General features: G+C 59.7%; 2 protein-coding genes across 3 annotated transcripts in view; one reads left to right on the top strand and one right to left on the bottom strand.

The window, feature by feature from the left end:
- The window catches only part of DLK2 (delta like non-canonical Notch ligand 2), a 442,344-nt gene that overhangs the window by 170,159 nt on the left and 253,330 nt on the right, over window positions 1-18,855 (bottom strand). The gene's annotated exons all lie outside the window — the stretch shown is intronic.
- Window positions 1-18,855, top strand: part of TTBK1 (tau tubulin kinase 1) — a 42,708-nt gene that overhangs the window by 7,543 nt on the left and 16,310 nt on the right. For both annotated transcript variants that reach the window (XM_056126333.1, XM_056126332.1), the window contains exons 3-13: window positions 1,230-1,377; window positions 2,084-2,157; window positions 2,394-2,534; window positions 3,537-3,641; window positions 3,956-4,021; window positions 4,810-4,902; window positions 5,001-5,126; window positions 6,905-7,059; window positions 10,841-11,072; window positions 11,147-11,325; window positions 13,571-14,132. In XM_056126333.1, coding sequence (XP_055982308.1) covers window positions 1,230-1,377; window positions 2,084-2,157; window positions 2,394-2,534; window positions 3,537-3,641; window positions 3,956-4,021; window positions 4,810-4,902; window positions 5,001-5,126; window positions 6,905-7,059; window positions 10,841-11,072; window positions 11,147-11,325; window positions 13,571-14,132 — 1,881 coding nt within the window. The remainder of the gene's footprint in view (window positions 1-1,229; window positions 1,378-2,083; window positions 2,158-2,393; window positions 2,535-3,536; window positions 3,642-3,955; window positions 4,022-4,809; window positions 4,903-5,000; window positions 5,127-6,904; window positions 7,060-10,840; window positions 11,073-11,146; window positions 11,326-13,570; window positions 14,133-18,855) is intronic.

Below are 18,855 nucleotides of genomic sequence, written 5' to 3'. Positions count from 1 at the left end.
AACTGAGATGTACATCTTTTTTGTGTGTTTTGGGCCACACCTGGCGATGCTCAGGGGTTACTCCTGGCGGTGCTCAGGGGACCATATGGGATGCTGGGATCAAACCCGGGTTGGCTGTGTGCAATTACTATCTCTCTGGCCCTGAGGTGTATCCTAAGCCGTAGTGAGACCTTCTCAGATCTTGGCACCTCCTCCCCAGTCCCCATCACTGCCACCTCCCCCTCACTCTCCATGACCTTGGGGCCTGACTGGGAAGGACTGGCTAGCTGACTCTTCCCCCTTGCCCATCCTTCGTCCATTGCTGCGTGTCCCCTGCCTTCCCTGGGCACTCACCCTGGGCCAGCTGTCCATGGCCCTGTCCTGTACCAGATGTCTCCCTCCTGCCAATCTCTTGCAGCCCCCCTGCCCTGAGAGAAGGCTCAGGTGGGCATGTGGGTCTGGGCAGTGAACGCCCTTTGCTGGACGATGTCCTCCACTCCCACTCTCCCTCTGGGGACAGCCTTCAGGGAAGACTGCCAGCCCCGGCTGCTTCCCCCATGGGCTCCGCAAGAAGCCGGGAGCTCCGGAAACTGGTTTTCCTTCTGGAGGGAGGGAGAGGTGGTAGTGGTGGGGTTGAGGGTGTCCTCCAGAGAAGGTCTAGAGGGCCTGTTATCTCCTGACTCCCACCCAGACGGGTCTCCACGTCTGCCTACAGTTGGTCTCCAGTCTTTCACCACCCACTCTGACATCTGATGCATATGTGTACACATGCAAGCATACACATACAAGCATACACATACGCACGTGCTTGTGTAAACTGCATGTTGTACATGAACACGCAGTGTGCACACGCATGTGTGCACCTATCTGTATCTGTGCATGCTCGTGTGTACATATGCACGTGTGCACCGTGTATATAAGTGTGTGCATCACTTTTGTGGCTCTGTGGCTCGCATGTGTGTGCGAGCGTGTGCATGCGTGTGTATGCAAACGTGGATATGAGTGTGCGCATGTATGCAAGTGCGTGGGATCATGTGTATGTATGTTCGAGTGCGTGCGTGCATGTGGCTGCCCACCCCTGGACTGAGCACCCAGGTGGGGGGTGGGTGCAGGAAGGGAGACACTGTCCTCCCCTTCATAGAGTCTCCGCCCCCGCCCCCCCCCCAGGGAAGATGCCACCCCGAAGCGGGTGGGGTGTGACCATGCTCAGCCTGATCCCTGCCCCCTACTCCTCACCCCTGTCTCTCCAGCTGAAAAAGATCGGAGGTGGGGGCTTCGGTGAGATCTACGAGGCCATGGACCTGCTGACCCGAGAGAATGTGGCCCTCAAAGTGGAGTCGGCCCAGCAGCCCAAGCAAGTCCTCAAGATGGAGGTGGCTGTGCTCAAAAAGCTGCAAGGTGTGTGGGCAGGGCGGGCGATGCCAGCGGCCAGTGGGTGGGGCCGGGGCTCCAGGAGGACGAGCCTAAGAGTGAGGATGGAACTAAGTGCCCTTCTAGACTAGGTGGGAGTAAGAGAGATGTCAGGCAGGCAGGGAGCATGCAGGGAGCCCTTGGGGTTGATTGAGAGAAGAAGGAATCTGTGAGGAAGGAGGACTCGGGCTTGGCGCACCTGCTTGGCTGACCGAGGTCCAGCTGGGGAGGACCTGAAAGAAAATAATAAATAGGGCTGGGGAGATAGTACAGCAGGTAGGTAGGACGCTTGCCTTGCTTGTGACTGACCAGGGTTCAATCCCCAGCATCCATCCTATATGGTCCCCTGAGCAATGCCAGGAGTGATCCCCACAGCACAGCGCCAGGAGTAAGCCAGGTATGGCCCAAACACTTAAAAAAAAAAAAAAGAATCTAATGAAAGAAGAATCTCTGAATTTCTTTCTGCCAGAAACAATTTCTTTAGTTGAGCATCAAAGTAAATATTTAAGCAGCACAGGTGAGACTAGAGCGAAGATACAGCAGGAAAGGCGCTTGCCTCGCACGTGACCCACCCAACTTCACCGGCACCTCATATGGTCCCCTGCGTCCTGCCAGGCGGGCAGACAGGAAGAAAAGAAAAAGGCAAAGGCAAGGAGGACGGGGTGGGGGCTGAGCTACTGTCTTTGCCCCTCAGGTAAAGACCATGTGTGCAGGTTCATTGGCTGTGGCCGCAACGAGAAGTTCAATTACGTGGTGATGCAGCTGCAGGTGAGGGCCAGGGTGTCTGTCTGTCTGTCTGTGCACCCAGGGCGGGAGTCTGTGTGTGTGTGTGTGTGTGTGTGTGTGTGTGTGTGTGTGTGTGCGCAGGGGGTAATGGGAGTCCCTGCAGGAGTGGGAAGTGGGTATGAGCTGCTGGGGGCCAGGCTGTGCAGAACCCAGGGGGTTGGGCGGGGGTCAGGATGACCACTGAGTGCTCCCTCCGCCCCCCCCCCCCCCCCACCCAGGGCCGAAACTTGGCTGACCTGCGCCGCAGTCAGCCACGAGGCACCTTCACGCTGAGCACCACGCTGCGGCTGGGCAAGCAGATCCTGGAGTCCATCGAGGCCATCCACTCGGTGGGCTTCCTGCACCGCGACATCAAGCCGGTGAGGCCACTGCACGCGCTCCCCCCAGAGTAGCCCCCTCCCCCGTCCTCTCCGGAATAGAAATTGGGTGGGTGGGAGGACAACTTCTTCCCCTCCCCCCCCATCGCCGTTCTGTAGCCTCCCCTGCCCTCTCTGTTCTCTTCTCTCTCTCCTCTCCACTCCTCTGACCTTGAGCCCTCGAGAGGGGACATGGGCGGGGCCTGAGGGAAGGTTCAGTGGCTGCAGCTCAGGAACTGCAAGTTGCTGCTTTTGTGACTTCTTGGCTCTGGTGCCAGGAAAACATCTCCAGTCCCCAGGGCCACAGACTGAAAGGTGAGAGGGCTACGGGGCTCCTGCGGCCTTAGAACAGGACACCACGCTGAGCCACGCTGAGCCCCGGGCTTCAGGCCGAGACCCCCAGCCCCCGGGTCCTCGCTGCTGTGTGACCTTGGAGACCCCCACCCCTCTTTGAGTTTTGGGGCCACACTCAGCGATGCTCAGGGGTTACTCCTGGCTCTGCACTCAGGATAACTCCTGGGGATGCTCAGGGGACCATATGGGATGCTGGGGATTGAGCCCAGATCGGAGGCATGCAAGGCAATCACTCTGGCCTCCCTCCTCTTTTTTTTTTTTTAACCCCTTCCCTCCCTCATCTCAAATGAGAAGAGGGACCGGGAGACAGTACAGCAGGTAACACAGCTGCCTGACACACACACCTGACCCCAGATCCATCCCGGTGCCACTTATGGTCCCCCGAGGACTGCTGTGAGCAGCCCATAAGCGCTGCCAAGGTGTGGTTCCCAAGCATCCTCCCCCCCAAACACACACACAAAAGTAAAGAATATAAAATAAATTAAATAGGAGACCCAGTCCTGGCTCAGAATTTGGCTCCCTCGGCCCGAGGACACAAGGGGGAAGGGGTCTTGTCTGTGGGCCCAGCCGTCTGCCCCGTTAGCTGTTGCTGGTGCCTCTGATGTGGGCGGCAGGGGATGCCCACGGCTCATGTTGCCTGTCCCATTGTAGTCTAACTTTGCCATGGGCCGGCTCCCCTCCACCTACCGGAAGTGCTACATGCTGGATTTTGGACTAGCCCGGCAGTATACCAACACCACGGGGGACGTTCGACCCGTGAGTAGCTGCTCCTGGGCCCCCCCTGGGGAGTCACTGCTTTTCTTGCTGTGGGGGGCCAGTGCCCGCATCCTCTAAGTCTGGGTCTTGTCCTGTCCCTTAGCCTGGGCTCCCGGTCACGGTGAGTGCAGGCCCTGAGTGGGGCCAGGAGGGCTTGTGGGTTTGGGGTTGGTGCATCAGGCTGGCTCTGCGGATACTTTGATGGAGTGGAGGGGTTGGGGGGGCGGTGGTCAGGATCCTGCAGGCAGGGCCGGGCTGGCGAGCAGGGTTGGGAGGGGCATGGGAGAGGACCCTAGTTCTTTTTTCCTCTGCAGCCTCGCAACGTGGCTGGGTTTCGAGGGACCGTCCGCTATGCCTCAGTTAATGCCCATAAGAACCGGGTGAGTGGCCAAGCCCACTGGGGGGCTGGGGCAGAGACAGCAGCTGACACCCAATGTGGGAGAAGCGGTTCTTCAGACTCTTGGTCCTTGCTGGGGGCAGGAGCGGGGGTGGGGATCCCCCTTTTTTTGGGTCACACCCGGTGATGCACAGGGGTTCCTCCTGGCTCTGCACTCAGGAATTACTCCTGGCGGTACTCGGGGGACCATATGGGATGCTGGGAATTGAACCGGGGTTGGCCACGTGCAAGGCAAACGCCCTACCTGCTGTGTTATCGTTCCAGCCTCGGGGATGTTCTTTTGATGGTCATTGCCCATTCCCATGGGATGGTAAAGCATACAAGGTTCTCAGTGTGTGTGTGTGCTCTGTGGAGCCGGGAATGGAACCCAGGTTCCTGCACAGGCCTGGCAAGCACTCCCATGCTCAGACCCAAGCACTTGTTTGGGGATGCAGGGACCAGTGTAAGGAATACTTGGCCCAGTGTGGTGACCTCACTGTTTCAGTGCTCAGCCTGATGGTGCTGGAGGCCACCGGGGCCTCTGGCAGCGGTGCTGGGGTTGCTGGGGATTGGACCTGAGCCCTCCCGCAGGCACACACTCCAGCTTCGGGGCACCCCATCCCGGTGTGGGGGAGCAAACCCAGGGGCCATGCACTGTTGTGAACGACCATGGTCTCAGAAAAAATCCCAGTTCCATCTTAGGGCCTGCATGTGGCACTTCTGTGGTCAGCCCTCCTTTCCAGGGAGGACCCTGAGAGCTGTACCCCCTCCCTACCCCCCGTGCCCCACCAGGAGATGGGTCGCCATGACGACCTGTGGTCCCTCTTCTACATGCTGGTGGAATTTGCTGTGGGCCAGCTGCCCTGGAGGAAGATCAAGGACAAGGTGAGCAGGCCAGGTGGGCCTGAGGAGGGGTGGCAGGGCCGGCCGGGGGCCAGGGGTGGCATCCGGGGTTCTACCTCCCCCTGTCTGTGTGCCTGCAGGAGCAGGTCGGCATGATCAAGGAGAAGTACGAGCACCGGATGCTGCTGAAGCACATGCCCTCGGAGTTCCACCTCTTCCTGGATCACATCGCCAGCCTGGACTATTTCACGAAGCCGGATTACCAGGTGCCGGCACCCCTCCGCCCACTCGCCAATGCCTCCTTCTGAGCTGGGGGCCTGCTGAGGCCAACACCTGCCGCTCTGTTCACTGCTTATGTTTGGGGGCCATACACGGCGGTGTGCAGGGCTTGTTCCTGGCTCTACACTCAGGGCTCCTCCTGGCAGTGCTAGAGGGGACCATACGGGGTGCAGGGGATTGGCCCTCGGTCAGTTGCATGCAAGGCAAGCGCCCTCCCCGCTGTACTATCTCTCTGGCCCAAATACCCTGCCATGCGGTCCTGAGCGTTTCCCCTAGTCTTCCCGCTACACAGAAACGTGGCCCCTTTATAAACAGCAGCTATGTCTCACCACAAATGTATCTGTTCCTTTTTTTTTTTTAAATGCATTACTTTTCCTGCATTCGTTCTTGTAGGAAGCATTTCTATTACTAAACTTTTTTTTTTTTTTGCTTTTTGGGTCACACCCGGCGATGCTCAGGTGTCACTCCTGGCTCTGCACTCAGGAACCACTCCTGGCAGTGCTCGGGGGACCATATGGGATGCCGGGAATTGAACACGGGTCGGCCGCGTGCAAGGCAAACGCCTTACCCGCTGTACTATCGCTCCAGCCCCACCATTTCTAAACATTTTTACTTTCCTTTTGTGACAACGAGTGTACTTGTGTTACTGATCTAGCACTTAACAATTCATGAGGCCAAGTGCTTGATTTAATTAATCTCGGTGTTGTTTTTTGGGTCACATCTAGCAGTGTTGAAGTGCTCCTCTTGGCAGTGGTGCTCAGGAGACCATGCAGTGCTGGGGGTTGAACCTGGGACTCCTGCATTTGAAGCATGCACTCAGCCCCTTGGCCTCTTCCAGTCCCCTAGCCCAGGTCATCCTAAAGACTTTACACCCCAACTCTGCAGAGGACCAAGTGGCATGATTATTCCCATCTCCTGGATAGGCAAACTGGGGCCCAAAGGTGGTTAGGGCAGGGCTGGGCCAATCTTCTCCCTCCATGCCCAGAGCCCTTCCAAAAGCCCCTCATTCTGGGAGATCCCCCTGACCCCAACAGCCTTGTTCTACCTCATGTCAGACACAGAGTAAGCTGGGTAAAGTGGCTGCTCACTGAAGTGGCTGCTTCCGGCAGAGCACCAGCTGGATGTTCTGGGGAGAGCGGTTAGCAGCAGGCTGGTCGGCAGCTCCGCACCCCAAATCCCCTGAACCACAGTCCTGGTCCTGGGCAGAGAGCCATGAGGCCCCCCAATCCTAATTTGACCTTGGGGTGGTGCTGGAGCCCAGACCATACAGGTGTAGGGTGCCCCTCTGGGCCCCTGCTGGCCGTGCACTGTAGAACCTACCAGATCCCAACACTCCAGACCGGCCCAGACCTCATGCCCCACACTCCCGGGTCAGCAGTAGGGGGCATCAAGGAAGGCCTCGGAGGGGTCAGGTTGTGGGAAAGGTGGAAGGCCAGGTGGCAGGCTTGGGAAACACACGGAGTTTGTTCTGCTGAGAGACTGGAAGTGGCTGAAGGGACAGGGCAGGGAGCAAAGGGCCCCGATTTCAGGCCAATGTCCAGCAGGGAGGGGTGTGTGGGTGTGGCCTAAACAAGTCATTTGCATGGTGATTTGCATAGCCTCTGCATGTTTTCATTGAAAATCAATGTGCCCTTCTCCTTCCAATGCCCCCTTTCCTGGACGGCCCCTCTCTCCCCCACCCCGCCATCCCAGCAAGTGCCTGCTCCTTCTTGCTAGCCCCCAGGGTCACCTCTCTGTCCTCCCTCCTCCGGCTCCCCTCCCCCAGCTGATCATGTCAGTGTTCGAGAACAGCATGAAGGAGCGGGGGATCGCAGAGAATGAGGCCTTTGACTGGGAGAAGGCTGGCACCGACGCCCTGCTCTCCACAAGCACCTCCACCCCGCCCCAGCAGAACACCCGGCAGACGGCAGCCATGTTCGGGTGAGTCTGGGGGGATGGGGAGTGCGGGGGCCCGGGTCGGCCTCTCTGCCCGCCAGGATGCCGCGGACAGTCTCTCCTCTCCCATGTTCAATGCTGGGCTCTTTTTGGGTTCTGCATGAAACTTTATTTCAACACTGTAATTTACAGAGTTGTTCCCCACACAGTTGTTTCAGGTATTCGAGATTCCAACACCAGCCCCTCTACCCATGTGCCCTTCCCTCCACCAACATCCCCCGTTTTCCATCCACCCTCCCCCCCCCCCCAAGCCTGCTCTCTGAGCAGACCCTAATTCATTTCCTTGATCTTGCTGGTTGCAGCATCTATCTTGTGATGGTGTTGCTGCAGTCCTGAGGGTTTCCTGAGCTGGGCCTTCTGTGTTATTGTTTTCACTCTGTGAGTGTAGTGGGCCTCTTCTGCTCAATTTTCCCATCTGATTTTCTTGCTTCTACGGGGCTGTGAGCTCATAGGTGTTGCATGGCTGCATCTGCGGCCGCATGCTTCAAGGGCTTTGGCGCTAGGACGGTCAATTGCAGGGCCGGAGCGATAATACCACAGGTAGGATGCTGACTGTGCCGGTGGCCAACCTGGGTTCCATCCTCAGCATCCTATTTGGTTCTTCGAGTCTGCCAGGAGTGGTCCCTGCACACAGAGTCAGGAGTAAGCCCTAAGCACCGTTGGGTGTGGCTCCCAAAACAATAACACACACAAACTGCAGGTTTCTCTCGGCATCTCTCTGAGATCAGTCCTGAGCGGGGGCCGTTTCGCTGACAGTGGTGTGGGTAGAGCGCTAGGTTTTGGCAGGGCACGGACTCAATCTGCCCCATCTCCGTAAGGCAGCCAGCCAACCTGGGCTAACTCAGCTGCTGTCGTCTCCCTGAGGTCAGTCCTGAGCTGGGCCATTTCTTTGGCCGCTTGAGAGGTGCTGTTGTGGGGGGTGACCATCCACGGCTCTGTTCTTTCTCCAGCTTCAGTGAATGTCCCGTTGTCTCCAGGGGACCATGGGTTTCTGGGTTCCCATTCCTGCAGAGGGTGCTGCTACTCTTCCCAGGTGAATTCCACAGCCACATCCTCCCCTCTCCCCCACCCAAAGTTGCTCAGTGTCTTGGCCCTCAGAATCATGGAGGACTCTGGAAATGGAGCATCGGGAGGTGGAGGAGGGAGTCAGGCCAGGACTGGAGCCGCACGTCCAGGGCCCTCTGCCCTTTAGCTGGCCGCTTCCTTTGACTCTGTGTCCAGTGCTCGGCTTCTCCTCACAGTGACTTCAGTGACCAGTCCAGGGGATGTAGGAATGCTCCTAAACCCAGCCAAGATGATGGCTCCCAACGCTGTTTTGTTTTGTTTTCGTTTCTGGTCACATCTGGTGTTGCTTAGGGGTCACTCCTGTTCTACACTCAGAGATCATTCCTGGTGGTGCTTGGGGCACCATGTGGGTGCTGGGGATTGAACCCAGGTTTGCCACGTGCGAGGCAAGTGCCCTGCCCTCTGGCCCCATTTTTTGTTTGTTTTGGGTCATACCTGGTGATGCTCAGGATCACCCCTGGAAGTGCTCAGGTGACCAGATAAACGCCCCCAACCCCCCCCAGGACGCCCTCCCCTTCCCTCCAAGATGCCCCCACTTCCCCCAGGATGCCCTCATTCTCCCCCTGGACACCCTCACCTCCCCCTTGGATGTCCCCACTTCCCCCCCGGGACACTGGGGACTGAACTCTGGTTGATGTTGATCATGTGCCAGGCAAATGCCATACCGGTTGCCACTACCACTTGGGCCCCTCTGGGCTATTTTTTTTTTTTTTTTGCTTTTTGCTTTTTGGGTCACACCTGACGATGCATAGGGCTTCCTCCTGGCTCTGCACTCACCAGATGGGATGCTGAGAATTGAACCCGGGTTGGCCGTGTTCAAGGCAAATGCCCTACCTGCTGGGCTATTGCTCCAGCCCCTGGACCTATTTTTTTTTTTTTTTTGCTTTTTGGGTCACACCCGGCAATGCACAAGGGTTACTCCTGGCTCTGCACTCCGGAGTTACTCCTGGCGGTGCTCAGGGGACCATATGGGATGCTGGGAATCGAACCCGGGTCGGCCGCTTGCAAGGCAAACGCCCTACTCGCTGTGCTATCTCTCCAGCCCCTGGACCTATTTTTTGAGCTAATTTTGTTAGGGTGGCCATACCCGGCAGTGCTCAGGGGCTACTTCAGGCGTGCCCCCTGAGAAAGCATGTGTCTCTCCCTGCCCTGTAAGCAGCCCTCCTCGACAGTAGGATTCTTGAGCTTCAAGCTGCCTCTTCTACCTCTCCACCCTCAATCCGGGCCCGGGGTGCCCTCCCCTATCGGGTATTTGGTCTTACGGGGAGTAGGGGATCCCGATTGGGGTGACCACGTGTCTCTCAGTGCTGTGGGGAGTGAGCGCAGTCCCACCCTGAGCCATGTGGGGACGCAGACTAAGTACTTGCCTCCAAAACCTCCCAGAGGATGGGCCAGATGGGGCTCCAGGGCTGAGCACAGGCGCTTTAGTTTAGTTTTGTTTCCGGGGGGCCACACCCAGCGATGCTCAGGGCTGACTCCTGGCTCTGCACTCAGGAATCACTTCTGGCGGTGCTTGGGGGACCCTGTGGGAAGCCGGGGATCGAACCCGGGTTGGCTGTGTGCAAGGCAAACGGCTCTGGCCCCAGCACAGGCTTTTAGACATCACGTGGTTCCCGTAGTGAGTCAGAGCAGCCACCAGTCCCCCCACGCACTTCCCAGGGGGCGCCCCCAGCCAGCATCATCAGGTGCAGCCCCCAGACCCAAAAACTGGCCATGGCATGCCCTGTCCTAAGCTGTGGCCCCGCTATTTAGTTTTTAAAGCTTTTTTTGTTGGGGGGGGCACCCATCAGTACTCAGGGCTTACTCCTGGCTTTGTGCTCAGGTGTCACTCCGGGTGGGGCACAGGGCACTATATGTGGGGCCACGGCTCGAACCCAGGTTGGCCACATGCAAGGCAAGCGCCTGGCCTGTTGTGCTATCGCTCTGGGGCGACAGATCCTTTCAAACTCCGTGAGGAGCCCCAAGATGGGGATGGGGCATGCTGTGAGAGGTGCTGGTGGGGGGTCCCCCTATGAGCCCCAGGAGTGAGGTGGGGAGAGGTGGGCGGGGGAGCCAGGGGTTCGGTAAGAATTTTCATTTTATTGCTGGAGGCTGTACACAACCCAGGGACTGGGATGCCAGGTGCTGTGCCCTGAAGCCTGGGGGCACATTTGTGAAGGAGACACCAGGACGCCCCCGTCTTCCCCCAGGCACCCCTACCTTCCCTCTGAACGCCCCCACCTCCCCCAGGACACCCCCGCCTTCCCCATGGACACCCCATCTTTCCCCTGGACGCCCCACTCCCCCCAGGGTGCCCCCAGCTCCCCTCAGGATACCCCCACCTCCCCCAGGACGCCCCCACCTCCCCCTGGACACCCCCACTTCTCCCCAAGACACCCCCACCTCCCCCCAGACATCCCCACCTCCCCCCAAGATACCCCCCTCCCCTCAGGGTGCCCCCACCTCCCCCCAAGCCGCCCCCACCTTCCCCCTGGACACCCCCACCTCCCCCCAGACATCCCCACCTCCCCCCAAGACGCCCCCACCTTCCCCCTGGACACCCCCACCTCCCCCCAAGACCTCCCCACCTTCCCCGGAGCCCCCACCTCCTGCGTCTCTTCGGGAGGGGGCGCACCCGTGCGGGGAGGAGGGGGCGTCGGGGCACCCCGCCCCCTGCCCCTCGCCCCTGGCCCCTCTCATGCCCCCACCTGGCCCCCCGCAGTGTGGTGAACGTGACGCCGGTGCCCGGGGACCTGCTCCGGGAGAACACGGAGGACGTGCTGCAGGGCGAGCACCTGAGCGACCAGGAGAACGCGCCCCCGATCCTGCCGGGGAGGCCCCCCGAGGGGCTGGGCCCGGGCGCCCACCTCAGCCCGCACCCCGGGGGTCCCGAGGCGGAGGTGTGGGAGGAGACCGACGTCAACCGCAACAAGCTCCGGATCAACATCGGCAAAGTGAGCGCGGGGGGCCGGGGCGTGGGGGCGCGCCCCCCGGCCCCCGCCGCCCGCTCACCCCGCGCTCTCCGCAGACCCCCTGCGTGGTGGAGGAGGAGCAGAACCGGGGCGTGGGGGTGCCCAGCTCCCCGGTGCGGGCGCCGCCGGACTCGCCCACGACCCCCGTCCGCTCCCTGCGCTACCGGAGGGTGAACAGCCCCGAGTCGGAGCGGCTGTCCACGGCCGACGGGCGGGCGGAGCTGCACGAGAGGAGGTGGGTCTGGGGGCGCGGGGCGCGGGGGAGGCCGGCCGCGGTGGTCCCCAGAGCCCGCGGAGCCAGGAGTGGCCCCTCTGCGTCGCCGGGTGTGGCAAAAAGGGGCAGAAAGAAACCAAAACCTGGGAGGCGACTTGGGCTCCCCTGCAAGGCGCAGCGGGACAGGCTAGGTCCAGGCCTGCTGGTGCACTAGGGTGCGGGACGGGCAGCCCAGAGAGGGACCATCAAGTGGCACTTTGGTTTCCAGAACACTCCCTGGAGACTCCTTAGGGCTCCCGTCTGCCTTAGGAGAGGGGCTGGGGCGCCCCTCGGCTGCAGGAGGGGCCGGTGTGATTCGGGCACTCGCCTTGCATGCGCTGACCCAGGTTCCGTTCCCAGCACCCCATTTGGTCCCCTGAGTCCCCCCTAGAGGGATCCCTGAGCGCAGAGCCAGGAGTCAGCCCTGAGCACGGCCTGGGGTGGCCCAAAACCCAAAAAAAGAAAAAAAGGGGCTGGAGTGATAGCACAGTGGGAGGACATTTGCCTTGCATGCGGCCAACCCGGGTTCGATTCCCAGCATCCCATATGGTCCCCTGAGCACCGCCAGGGGTAATTCCTGAGTGCAGAGCCAGGAGGAACCCCTGTGCATCGCTGGGTGTGACTCAAAAAGCAAAAAAAAAAAAAAAAAGAGGGAAAAATGGTGACTGTTGAGGAGGAGGGACCTGGCTGGACATGTGCTGGGAAGGTTCCAGTCTCAGGAAGCCTGGAGGACGACGGGTCATGGGAGGGAAGTCTGGACCTCGCGTGGCCAGCATTGGCAGGGAGCTGGGCCAGTCCCCCAGACACCGCTCCTAGCAGCATCCTCCCAGCGTGCCGTGCTGGGGGCTCCCAGGCTACTCTTGAGGACCCGGGCAGTGCCAGGGGTCAAATTTAGGGTCACAAACACCCTGCGCACGTGAGCTGTGGGGACAGGATGTTTTCTGGAAGCCCATCAACAGGAGAACGTGGCATGCAGCTGCACCTGTGCTGCTCGCCCACCGACCCCCCCCCCGCCCCAAGCTCCCCTGTGTCCTCTCCCCTCACAGCCCAATGAGTGGGGGCACCGGGGAACACGGGGCGCAGGGAAAGTCAGCCCCACCTTGGGGAGGTGCACAGCAAAACTTGTGGGAGTTGGGGTCAGGGCACCGGGCTTTAGGGAAGGGACGAGTCTTCCTTGTGCTATATCCATCCACCCACCCCACCACTGAAAGTGTCTTCTTTAAGGGTGGTAGCCCCCCCCATTCCTCTCGACACCCCCCTGCCCTGTCGAGAAGCTCTGGAGGCAATTTGAGTCCCAGCCTGGGTTTACGATCATAACAAGCCGGAGTCTCCAAGAGGGTGAGTCCCCCAGGGGTAGAGAGCCCGTAGGGACCCGGCCCTGCCGGCAGAGGCAGGTACGTAAACACAGTCCTGCAGGGCAGAAGGGATCCCCGAGAAGCAGACACTCCAGGGTACAGGCCGCGAGGGCCCGCTGAGCCTGCAGCCATGGGGCGAAGGTCAGTGCAGCTGGATGGGTCTGCCTGGAGCGGGGCGGGGGCAGGGGGGCTTAGACCCCCGAGCCCAGGGGCCTGCACTGCCCGAGGAAGGTGGACGGACTTTGTCCTCACAGCTGGGGATGCCTCTGAAACTTGTTAGCGAGCCGCGGAGATGGCCAGAAGAACCATCCCTACGCACAGGCGCCAGGCCGGGAGGGAGGTCCTGGTTACGGCAGGATGGAGCCCCTGATGGGTGGACCCCAGGAGGGGGAGCTTGGCACTGACTTCAGGAAGATTCAGGATCTCTGGGGGAATCCAGAGGAGTGTTTCCTGGACACACGAACCCTATTTTATTCCTGCTCTTCCTCATGCTTCTAGTGCTGGAACTTGGTGCCTTTCAGAAAGGGGCTGATTGAGTGTATGAATGAGAGTGAGCAAATGAGCGTATGAAAAAATGAGTGAGTGAGTGAGTGAATGAATGAGTGAGTGAGTGAATGAATGAGTGAATGAGAGTGAATGAATGAGTGAGTGAATGAGACTTTTACTGGGTGGAATGAAGCTGGCGGGGGTCGGACAGACCATCGGAAGTTCCTGGGTCTGGCTCCAAGGGAGCAGGTTGTGGTGTCAGGAGGAGGCTCAGGGCGTTCCCCCCCGCCGACCCCCCACCTCCGTCGGGCTGCCGCCACCTGCCTGGGGTCCTGGGGACCCACCCGGTGAGGCCGGGCACTGAGTCCCAGTGGGTGGCTTTGCAGGTCCCGCATGGATCTGCCCGGCTCTCCCTCGCGCCAGGCCTGCTCCTCACAGCCTGCGCAGATGCTTTCGGTGGACACCGGCCACGCCGACCGCCAGGCCAGCGGCCGCATGGACGTGTCCGCCTCCGTGGAGCAGGAGGCCCTGAGCAACGCCTTCCGCTCGGTGCCCCTGGCGGAGGAGGAGGACTTCGACAGCAAGGAGTGGGTCATCATTGACAAGGAGACGGAGCTCAAGGACTTCCCTCCGGGGGCCGAGCCCAGCACGTCGGGCACCACGGACGAGGAGCCCGAGGAACTGCGGCCGCTGCCCGAGGAGGGTGAGGAGCGGCGGCGGCCAGGGACGGAGCCTCCTGTCCGGCCCCGGGGCCGTGGCATGCAGACCCTGGCCGAGGAGGACACACGGCAGGTGCCGCCCCCGTCCCCGCACCCCCAGCTGAGCCAGGCCGACGGCCGGTCAGAGACGTCGCAGCCCCCCACGCCGGGCAGCCCTTCCCACTCGCCCCTGCACTCGGGACCGCGCCCTCGGCGGAGAGAGTCGGATCCCACGGGCCCACAGAGACAGGTAAGGCCGGGCTGGACCCCCGCCCCCCACCCCAGGAGGGCCCCCCAGTCCTGGCGTGTCCTCCGCCGGGCGCTCCCCAGGAGCTGTCGGGCTGTAACAGAGGCAGGCAGGGGTGAGGGGCCACCACCCATTCCACAAGGGGGCGGCAGGGGACAAGGCTTCCCAAGGGAAGGACCTTCCAAATTAGGAGTGGGGTCCTGGGCTCAGATCAGGAGACCATCTCACGTCAACTGCCCTCGAGGACAAAGGCAGGGTGGGGGCGGGGTAGTGGTCAGAAGGTGCAGGAAGAGAGGCCGCCAGGTGGGTCAAGGTCAAGCGACACAACAGGGCCAGAGCGGTCAGTGGTTATGCGCTGGCCTTGCACACAGCCAGCCCAGTTCAGTCTCTTGCACTTTCTAATCTCTTTGGAGCACTGCCGGCAGAAAACCCTGAGCACAGAGCCAGGAGTAAGCCCTGAGCACTGCCAGGTGTGCCCGCCCCCTAATGCCCCGAAAAAGAGAAAACCATGGATAAAGAAACTGGGTGTGACTTGTTGTGTCACATTGTCACCCCGGAGAGAGCCCCGGAGTGGCTCACAGGACACCAGAGCAGGAGCTGCACAGGCCAGTGCCATCGGGAGGGTCCTGGGGCTGTGGGCACAGGGCAGGGGGGAAGGGGGGTCCAGGGGCGCCGACCGGGAAGGGCCACAGGGACTGTGAGGGAAACGGGGCGGCGTCATGCTGAGTGGGAGTAAGGAGAGCGTGGATCGGACACGGCGACCTTCCAGGCCCTTGTGGACCCACCGTGAGGTACAGACTCGGGAATCCTAGGGCCACAGCTGTAGATGACATTACTCAGGATGGTGAGGGAGGCCCAGGTGGATGGCTGGACCAGGACACAGTCTCTCTGAGGGCTCTAAGAATCCTGGAGAAGGGCTGAGAAGGAGAGGTCGGAGCAGGGGGGTCCGCCTCCTGGGGAGGGGACAGGGCATATGGTGGGGTCCGACTTCATGTGGGAGGTGACCTCCCGGGGCCAAGATGGATGGTGGTGATGGCCTGCTTTCTGTGGGGACGAGGCTCACCTCTTACCTAGGAAGTGGATTGCCAACTCTTGCCCTGGGTGCGAAATGGTTCTTGTAATATCCTCCACCAGGGGCTGCGAAGAGCCAGGGAGGTTGCGCTGAGGGTTCCGGGGCTGTTCCGCATTCCGCTCCGTCCTTCCACACTGAGGGTTCTGGGAGATGCCAGGGTGCAGGGCCGGTGCAGAGCCCAGTGGGAGGCCAGCTGGGGGCAGTGCTGGGCAGTGCTCAGGTCCTGTCCCTGCTCCCAGGAGAGGAACTTGGGAAGAAACTGAGAGGTTCGTGACTTGCTCTGGACTTTGAAAAAGTGTGTGGGAGGGTTGGAATGTGGGCGCCGTGAGCCCCTACCCAGAGAGGACCTGGCTGGTGGGAGTTGGAGGTTCAGTGGTGGCTGGGTGTGAACTAGCTTGTCTGGACAACTGACCTGGATGAGTTGCCACTAGGACCAGCAGTGGATGAGCAAGAGAGGAAATGGGGTCTGCTTGGAGCTCCCTGGCTGCTCACTCACTCACGTGCTCATGTACTCATCACTCACTCACTCACTCACGCACTCACGCACGCAGTCATTCACTCACTCACACACTCAGTAAGGCAGTCGGTCACTTACTCATTCAGTCACGTACTCAGTCACACATTCAATGTCAGTCACTCATTCAGTCATGGACTCAATCCAATCACTCACTCACACTCAATAGGTCAGTCACTCCTGCACTCAGTAAGTCAGTCAGTCAGTCAGTCACTCCTGCACTTGGTAAGTCAACCAGTCACTCACTCATGCACTCAGTAAGTCAGTCAGTCAGTCACTTCTCCACTGAGTAAGTCAGTCAGTCAGTCACTCACTCTTGCACTCAGTAGTAAGTCAGTCAGTCAGTCGCTCCTGCGCTTGGTAAGTCAACCAGTCACTCACTCATGCACTCAGTAAGTGTAGTAAGTCAGTCAGTCACTGCTGCACTCAGTCAGTCACTCATGCACTCAGTAAATTAGTCAGTCATTCACTCATGCACTCAATAAGTGTAGTAAGTCAGTCAGTCAGTCACTGCTGCACTCAGTAAGTCAGCCAGTCAGTCACTCTTGCACTAAGTTAGTCAATCACTCACTCTTGCACTCAGTAGTAAATCAGTCAGTCACTCCTGCACTCAGTAAGTCAGTCAGTCAGTCACTCTTGCACTCAGTAAGTCAGTCAGTCAATCACTCCTGCACTGAGTGAGTCAGTCAGTCACTCCTGCACTCAGTAAGTCAGTCAGTCACTCCTGCACTCAGTAAGTCAGTCACTCATGCTTGCACTCAGTAGTAAGTCAGTCAGTCAGTCACTCCTGCACTCAGCAAGTCAGTCAGTCACTCATGCACTCAGTAAGTCAGTCAGTCACTCATGCACTCAGTAAGTCAGTCACTTTTGCACTAAGTCAGTCACTCATTCTTGCACTCAGTAGTAAATCAATCAGTCAGTCACTCATGTACTCTGTAAGTCAGTCAGTCAGTCACTCCTGCACTCAGTAGTAAGTCAGTCAGTCAGTCACTGCTGCACTCAGTAAGTCAGTCAGTCACTCACTCATATATTCAGTCACTCTCATGATCAGTGTCACTCAATCACTCACATACGCAGTTAGTGACTCACTCATAGTCAATCACACATTCACTAAGTTAGTCAGTCAGTCACTCAGTCAGTCACGTACTCAGTCAGTCAGTCACAGACTCAGTCCAGTCACTCATTCACTCACACACTCAGTAAATCAGTCACTCACTCACATGGTCAGTCACACCTAGTCATTTGTATATCGAGTCATTTGTATATACTCGGTGCCAGCACTCAGAGCCCCTGAGATGCGCCAGGAGAGGGCGGGAGCGGGTGGCTGTGTGGAGCTGAGCAAATAAAGCAGCCCGGGCCAGGGAGAGGCCGCAGGCTGGTTCGGATGTTTTGTACACGGAAAGCTCCAGTTGTACTCCAGGCACTACATGGTCCCCTGAGCGGCCCCAGGAGTGACCCCCACCGCCTCTCGAGCACACAAGCACAGTGTGGGGAGAGCCCCTGAGCACTGCTTCTTGTGCCCCCGACCAAACCAAAAACTAAAGAAGAGACGGTAAAATCAGCCCGAAACCAAAATCAGGAGAGCCAGATCCAGAGTGGGGCTCTGTGTCCCTACCCGATGCCACAGGCCATTTGGGGTCAGCTTGAGGGGCCACAATTCTCTCCTTTCAGGTGCCCTGATACCCGGGTACAGTCAGTCAGTCAGTCACTCACTCACGCACTCAGTCACTCACATAGTCAATAAGTCAGTCAGTCAGTCATTCACGCAGTCAGCCACTCACATAGTCAATAAGTTAGTCACTCACTCAGTCCAGTCCCAAAGGGCGGGGGGCTGCCTCGCTGTTGGGCCATGGCAGGAGGAGAGATTTGGGGGGAACAGGTGCTTTGCTGCATTGGTCACGAGTTGGGGTCCTGATGAGGACGAGGGAGGGTCCTGCCGGCCTCAGAGGACAAGGAGGTGCCTGTGATGACCAGGGCGTCAGGTGTGTGGGGGGGGCTCAGTCCTGAAAAGCAGGTGGGGCTGGTCAGCCACCAGGACAGCGTGTGCGTTTCTGCAGCAGGCGCCCCAGCAGAGCAAGGTGGAGAATGCCCCCCGCCATAATCCCAGGGATGGGGCTGGAGCAATAGCACAGCGGGGAGGGCGTTTGCCTTGCACGTGGCCGACCCGGGTTCGACTCCCAGCATCCCAGATGGTCTCCCGAGCACCTCTAGGGGCAATTCCTGAGTGCAGAGCCAGGAATAACCCCTGAGCATCGCCGGGTGTGCAAAAACAAAAACAAAACAAAACAAAACACCATAATCTCAGGGATGCAGCAATGGGAGCACTGGAGTTTGACGCTTGTGCTCCCTACAACAGTGCCGCCAGCTTGCCCCCTCTTCTGTGGCATTTTGTTTTATTCCGCTTTGGGGGCCTGCCGAGCAGTGCCCAGCACACCCTCGGACCCCTCCTATGGATTCTCTGCCAGTTGGCCGGTGCTGTGTAGACCCTGCCGTTTAGACAATTATCAAGGCCAGCCAGGCAGTGAGCACGACCTCCAGGGCCTCGCCCGGTGATGCTGGGGGACGGTTCCAGGATGGGCTGTGCACAGGGCACCTGCCTAACCCCACCCCCTACTGCCTTTCCATCCCCCCCTTCCCATTTTCAAGGCGAGCGTGTGTTGGCTTGGAGGACTTAAGCCTCCAGCTGGTCAGTGGTCGGGGAAGCAAGAGTTCGAGACTGGGCATGTGGCTGGCACTTCACCTGAGCCTCGTCTGTTCAGTGACCAGAGTAGCAGAGCCAGGCCGGAGAGGACAGACGCTCTGAGCCGCACACGCGTGCCTGTGGGCGTCCGCCCGTGTGTTATGGTCCCCGGCGTGTGTGTGTGTGTCTGCCGGACGGGTGCCCGCAGGTGGGCATGTCACTGTGAGCAATGGGCCCCCTGCTGTGCCGCGTGTTGCCGTCGTTGGGGGGCAGTGGTGGGGGGGCGCTGACTGTCCCTGTGAACCTCCTTCCCGGGTCTGCAGGGCGTTCCGGCCGGCCTGGCTCCCAGCCCTGCACCCCTTGTTGGCCCACGTTCGCCTGTCGCGGGGGAGATCTCGGGGAGGGGACACGGGCTCCGTTCTCTAGCATCTGCGGGAGGGCTTGGATGCTGGACACCGCC

Source organism: Sorex fumeus, unplaced genomic scaffold (genome assembly GCF_029834395.1).
Source record: "Sorex fumeus unplaced genomic scaffold, SorFum_2.1 ptg000061l, whole genome shotgun sequence".
Taxonomy (NCBI): domain Eukaryota; kingdom Metazoa; phylum Chordata; class Mammalia; order Eulipotyphla; family Soricidae; genus Sorex; species Sorex fumeus.
The sequence above is the reverse complement of the archived record's forward strand: the minus strand, read 5'-3'. Positions and strand labels throughout refer to the sequence as shown.